The sequence below is a fragment of the Myotis brandtii genome, unplaced genomic scaffold (assembly GCF_000412655.1).
Source record: "Myotis brandtii unplaced genomic scaffold, ASM41265v1 scaffold793, whole genome shotgun sequence".
Classification (NCBI taxonomy): Eukaryota; Metazoa; Chordata; class Mammalia; order Chiroptera; family Vespertilionidae; genus Myotis; species Myotis brandtii.
This window is the reverse complement of record NW_005371193.1, coordinates 1,643,861-1,650,886: the sequence shown is the minus strand read 5'-3', so window position 1 is coordinate 1,650,886 and position 7,026 is coordinate 1,643,861. Positions and strand designations below refer to the sequence as shown.

The 7,026-nt window shown below is 39.9% G+C and overlaps 1 protein-coding gene across 1 annotated transcript in view; it reads right to left on the bottom strand.

Moving 5' to 3' along the window:
- TTLL5 (tubulin tyrosine ligase-like family member 5) overlaps positions 1-7,026 on the bottom strand; it is a 235,864-nt gene that overhangs the window by 41,514 nt on the left and 187,324 nt on the right. The window contains exons 31-32 of the mRNA XM_014531193.1: positions 4,297-4,332; positions 3,311-3,506 (exon numbers count right to left, since the gene is read on the bottom strand). Of these exons, the coding sequence (XP_014386679.1) occupies positions 3,311-3,506; positions 4,297-4,332 (232 nt within the window). The remainder of the gene's footprint in view (positions 1-3,310; positions 3,507-4,296; positions 4,333-7,026) is intronic.

The following is a 7,026-nucleotide window of genomic DNA, read 5'->3' as shown; positions in this document are numbered from 1 at the left end:
TATAATACTAGAGGCCTGGTGCACGAAATTTGTGCACTAGGTGGGGGGGGGGGACCCTCAGCCTGGCCTGTGCCCTCTGGCAGTCCAGGAGCCCTCAGGGGATGTCTGACTGACGGCTTAGGCCTCAGTCAGGACATCCTTAGTGCTGCCACTGCCGCTGCGCTTGCCAGCTGTGAGCCCAGCTTCTGGCTGAGCAGCACTCCCCCTGTGGGATCGCACTGACCACCCGGGGGCAGCTCCTGCATTGAGCGTCTGCCCCCTGATGGTCAGTGTGTGTCATAGTGACTGGTCATTCTGCTGTTCAGTCAATTTGCATATTAGCCTTTTATTATATAGGATAATGTAACAAATATAAAGAATCCTTTAATGTCCCATTCTATTAACTGGTCTATCTTGTGAATGAATGCTAGGTAAATCAGATTTCAAATCTATCCACTGCTCTTAAACCAAATTGTTGGTTATATCAATGACTACCTCTCAAGTAAAATAAATCCAAAGCATAAGAAGTTCATCAGAGAAACCATCTCTATTCTAAAGCTTAATCCAAGGACAGAAATACAGGACATATTGAGAATGCAAGCTATGCTTCAATCAACAATTTAGTGGTAATTATAACAGTCAAGTCTAGCACAGTCTCAAGGTAAGCTGAAAACAGAAGCTTAAAATCTCATAGGGTTTTGTTCCTTTTGTGAAGTGATTCTTGTCCTCTGAAATACAGTGCCCTAAGTTACTAAATATCCTTAATGTTAGAACATTTAATACCTTAATGTTAGAACATTTAATATCTTATTTGCTATTTTATTAGTTTTAAACTCTTCAAGCTAATCAAATTTAGTCTCTTTAGCTCCCCCATAGCCCCAGAACTTTACTCTTCCTCATTTTTATCTAAATAAAACTATGGGTTAGAAGAACCAGGGAAGAAAGAAAATGATGGTATAAACATATATAAAACTGTGATGAATGATCTTCTGTTCCCTCTCCAGGAGACACGAGCTAACTCCCTTCTTGGGAGTTCTGAGTTCTCCCTAAGATAGATATTCTGACAGATTCAAAAAAAACATATTTTCCATATACTTCACAGTTCAGTGAAACTAAACCAGTATAATCCTCAGTGAAAAAAAAAATCCCCACAAGAATAGTAATACTCTGAATTTTCAAAGGAATGTGAGTTGCTGGAAGCTAATCAAAAGAATGAGGACTTATAAATGAAGCAGTTTCTAAAAGTGAACATTAGCAAAACTGTCTCCTTCTTCAAAACTTCAATGCCCTGCAAGCACCTCCTTGTTTTTTTAAATCACCCACCATTTCAAGGAATGGAAGCATTAAAAATTACAAGAGACCAACTGTCTGGATATGTCAGGCCATGGATTATAAAATTATATTCACATATGAGAAATAAGGCTACGTATGACACCTCCACTATCTAGTATCTGATTCAGCTGGTATTCTCTAGTACTGTGAATGATGTTGGGCTTTAGAAGTTTAAGGAGTTCTTAAAAATTTAAACATTAAAAAATATCAAAGATACATTTATATTTGGAATTGTGAAAATGCAAACTGGCTTAAATGGCTTCTCTATCCCTTAGACTTTCTAGAAAAGAACATTTCTACCAGACAAAGGGCAGTGTAGTGATCAAAATGAGATGCTACATTACATATTTTCCAGATGTAAAGTGTGAATATTTCTCTAGAAAAACGACCTAATGAACTACTTCACAAATATTTGCACTTAGAATTTCTCAATTATAATGAATTAATCCTATATAATAAAAGCCTAATATGCTAAGTGTCTGGTCGTCTGGTTGGCCGTTCAACCAATCAAAGCGTAATATGCTAAGGCCGCTCAACCGCTTGCTATGACGTGAACTGACCATCAGGGGGCAGACAGTTGGCTGGTCTACCAGTCGCTATGATGTGCACTGACCACCAGAGGGCAGACGCTCCGACCGGTAGGTTAGCTTGCTGCTGGGATCCAGCTGATCGGGACTGGGCGAGACAGGCCGGACACACCCTGGAGCCCTCCCGTGGGCCCTCCCAGCCTGGCCAACCTCCCACGGTCCCCCCTCCCTCCAGTCTCTAAAATAGTTCTTCTAATTAATTTCCTTTCAGTGTGCACAAATCCATGCACTGGGCCTCTAGTATTATCAAGGCCAGTTTCAGGGACCCCACTGGTGCACGAATTTATGCACTGGGCCTCTAGTAATAATATACAGAGTACACTAAAACAGATAATCAAGTGGTGAATGATACTGAAATAAGAAAATATGTTTGAACTGGGACAGTAGTTGAAAAGATAAGTAACGATAGAGAGCATAATGACAATTGTTTTATTTAGAAGAAAAACTTTGGTAAACATTGCCTTAGCCATAGAGTGAATTTTAATTTTGCACAAAGTAATGCGCACTACATTTTTATAAAAATGACAAAAAGTTAAGCTGATAGAAGACATTTTTTCAGATAACCAAATATCAGGGAAGCTCATAGAATCAATACTCATTCAGCCCAATAGAACATGTAGAACATGGTAACTGAGTCTAATGATAATCCTGAATCATAAAGAAACGTTTACCTTTTCATGGCCTGACTTTTTTGTGAAGTCATCCTTTCTCTCTAATAGGGGCCATACTGATACACAAGTGTAAAATACTCAGATAGCTCCCTCACACATATATTCAAAAAGAGTTTCTGTCATTTTATAGACAGTGAATAGGGAATCAATAATCCACTAGAGCATGAGCTCCATGACTGCAAGGATTTTGGAGTACATTTTATATTTTTGTTTACACTGTTTTGAGTACAAACTATCAAACCAGAAGACCAACAACTTAAGTCATGACCATTTCGTACAAGAACTTCCAAGTGATTTATTCCTTGAAAATCTTGATAGTTCATGAAGGATTAACATGCACTTATATGGGCCACGTCTATGAAGGCAAAGACAGAGTACACTTAGAAAAAAATTAATAAAAATGCTAGCTTCTAGGTACTTGAGAATTAGATCCTTTTGGGAAGTTACTAAACTGAGATCATATAATAGGAAGGGTAACTACTACACTAGAGACTTTTATGGGGAAACATTCAAATGAAAGAAAGAATGTCAAAACTGGTTCGGCATCACTTTACAGCTAAGCCAAGGCTATGGCTTCAGAACATTTCTTCCCTGAGAGTAGATTCCCCAGGAACCATCCAAGCCATGGTGGTGTTGGTAAACCTTTGGTAAACTGTATTCCTACATTTTCCCACTGACCTTATTATTATTATTTTTACCAATAGAAGGAAGATATTAGCACTTGGAAAAGTCTTGAATTACCTGGTGACGGGCTCGACTCTGGTCCAGAAGCTGCCGGGACTGAAGTTTTTGTTGTTCAAGTTGCTGCAGGGCAAAATGGAGCTGGTAACTGCCAGCTGTGGGGTGATACTTGTGCTGGGGGACTACCCCTGTAGCCTTGCTATACGCGTTGTTCTCTACCTCTCCCTCCCAGGCAAAGCCACCTGTTTGGAGGCCCCTAAAGGGAAAAGAAAGCAGATTTCTTAGGGTGGTTGTGTGAACAAACTAAAGGAGAGAAATATCTCAGGTATTTTTCCTTTATAGAACTAAACACAGTTTGAATTACAAATCTATTTGTGTGATAAATGATCTGAATCACCCACTAAAATGTAGCTCCATGAACATAAAGACAGGGTCTACTCTGCTCTCCTTTCCATTCGTTGTTTTTAAAAAATATTTTTTCACTGATTTCAGAGAGGAAGGGAGAGAGCGAGCGAGTGAGATAGAAACATCAATGATGTAAGAGAATCTTTGATCAGCTGCCTCCTGCACGCCCCACACAGGAGATCAAGCCTGCAACCCGGGCATGTGCCCTGACTGGAAATTGAACCGTGACCTCCTGGTTCATAGGTCAACGCTCAACCACTGAGCCATGCTGGCCAGGCTATTCGTAGCTCTTATAAGGCTTGGCACATGGTCAATGCTCAATAAATATCTGTTGAATGTTAATTAATTAAAATAGTAATTTCACCTCCCTGTGACTGCTACAAGGTCCCCTAAGAGGAGCCCAGAGAGTTTCGAATGCAGGATAGTAGGTTAAGGTAGGAATGGAGGCACAATCATCTTCTCTAATATCAACTTTAAAAGTATAGGGGTGAATTATACAGAATTCTTGGTTTTTTAAACTATCCAATTGTGAACTATCTAAATCTTTTAAACAAGTGTTCACATATACTTGGGCTTATATTCTCATCGTAGGATGAAATAACTAGTGTGAGAAGATATATTTGTCATTATTGTAAACTTACCTCACAGCGTCTTCCTCATCCAAGCTGACACGTAGCCTGAAAAGAAGAGGAAGGTAAAGGGCCTGTGGCCTTTCGGATTGTTTAGTACCCATGCTATGCTATTTGTTAAACACTATCTTACTTGTCCAAATTCTAAAATTTAGATTCTGGTGCCTCGTCTGTGTACATCTGAGTCAAAGTCTTCACAACTACAGGTTCCTACATATCTCCTCTAATTTCTTCCAGGTAGAAAAATCCCCATTTATACCACATAACACCCATCAGGATGGCCATTATTTAAAACAAAAAAAAACAAGACAAAACAAAACAAATGGAAAATAAAAAGTGTTGGCAAACATGTGGAGAAAGTGGAACCCTCGTGCACAGGTGGTGGGAATGTGAAACGGTAAGACTGCTGTGGAAGCACTCTGGTGGTTCCTCAAGAAGCTTAAAACAAAAATTCCATATGACCCAGCAAGTCCATTCCCAGGCATATATCCAACAGAATTGAAAGTAGGCTCTCAGATACTTGTGCGTAGCAGCATTATTCACAAGAGCCAAAAGGTAAGAGCAACCCAACTGCCCATCAGCAGAGGAATGGACACACAAAATGTGAGCTATACATACAACGGAATATTATTCAGCCTTAAAAGGGAAGGGATTTCTGACACATGCCACAACAGGGATGAACTCTGAAGACATGCTAAGGGAAATGCATCAGTTATGTAAGGGATTTCACTTATATGAGGTACTTAAAATAGTAAAATTGAGAGATAGAAAGTAGAATGGTGGTTGTCTGGGGCTGGAGAGACAGGGAAATGAGGAGTTATTGTTTAATGGATACTGGGTTTTAGTTTGGGGTGATGAGAAAGTTCTGGAGATAGATGGTAGTCATGGTTACACAACACTGTGAATGTACTATATGCCACTGAACTGTACACTTAAAAATGGTAAATTTTAGGAGATCCAAGATGGCAATGGAATAGGTGGATGTCACACTCACCTCCTCCCAGAACCAAACTGGAATTACAACTAAACATAAAGCAAACAGCCTGAATAACCAACTGAAGACTAGCTGAAGAGAAGTCTTACAACCAAGGATTTACAGAAGAAGCCACATCAAGTCTGGTAGGAAGGGCGGACACATGAAAAGGGCTGGCCCTGCTCCTATGGGTGGCAAATGAGATTTCAAAGGGATATCTTAGCTGCAAAGGTTACCCCTGAGAAGCATGGGCACCAGCCCAGAGCACTGGAGCCGGGAAGAGGCACCCACATAACACCTGGCTGTGAGAATCAGCAGGGATTCTGTCTGCCAGGGAGAGATGGCAGTCTGCTAGCGACACAGGCACTCTCTGAGAGGTTCAGCACAAAATCTCATTCTGCATGCGCCCAGGCCCTGCAGAGGCAGGCAGAAACTGTATTGCTTTGTAGCTCCAAACAGGTTGCCAAGAACCAGTCACAAGCAGCATCTGATGTTGGCCTGCACCAGAGTCCCTTCCAAGTGACCTCAGAACAAATACACCCAGTGACCAGCTTCAGACAACATCTCTGACCATAATGATATGAAACTAGAAATCAATCATAAGAAAAAAAATCGATAAACATACATGGAGGCTAAATAACATGTTAATAAACAATGAATAGGTTAACAATGAGATCAAGGAAGAAATCAAAAGATAGCTTGAAAAAACTGGAAATGAGAACATGACAACCCCAAGTCAATGGGGCACAGCGAAAACAGTCTTAGGAGGGAAATTCAGAGCATTACAGGCCTATCTCAAGAAACAAGAAAAATCTCCAACAATCTAACTTTACACTTAAAGGAACTTAAAAGAACAACAAACAAAGCCTGAAATGAGTAGAAGAAAGAAAATAATAAAGATTAGCATGGATGGACCTGGAGAGTATTATGCTTAGAGAAATAAGCCAGTTGGAGAAAGTCAAGTACCATATGACTTCACTTAATATGTGGAATCTAATGAACAAAATAAACTAACAAACAAAATAGAAACAGACTCACAGATACAGAGGACAGACTGACAGACTGAGTGGGGAGGGGATTGGGGGGACCGGTGAAAAAGGTGAAGGGATTCAGCAAACAAACAGAAAAACTCATAACACAGACAACTGCCAGAAGGAAAGGGGGTGGGGGAATAGAAAAGGGTAAAGGGGGGATAAATGGTCTTGGAGGGAAACCTGACTTGGTGTGGTGAACACACAATACAATATACAGATGATGTATTATAGAATGTACACCTGAAACCTATATACTTTTATTAATCAATGTCACTCCAATAAATTTTTAAAGAGTGGTAAATTTTATGTTATGCATATTTTACCACAATTTTTTTAAAGGTCCCCATATATTTTAGAACAGTCTCATTTAGCAGTCCTTCCATCTCCTTAATACTTTTAGTTATTTTCTGAAACTTCTTTAACTATCCTGATTTTTTTTCCTTTTTAAGGTACAGTGACCAGAATATTGTACCTAGAAGAAACATTAAAAATCTCCTATTGAACAACCTTACCCCAAACCTTGCTTACAGAAATGAAATAGTGCCTAGTTTAAAGGTTCAACACACAAAATCTCCTTCTCCATGCAGAGTGATTTAAATCATCACATGATTCTTTCCTTTATACATGTCCTTGGCATTAATGATCATTTCAATGGCAGAGATGCAGCAACACTGAGGTGAGGTGCAGACCTCCCTGGTCCTAACCTATACGCTGCCTAGTTAGGTAGAGCCTGGG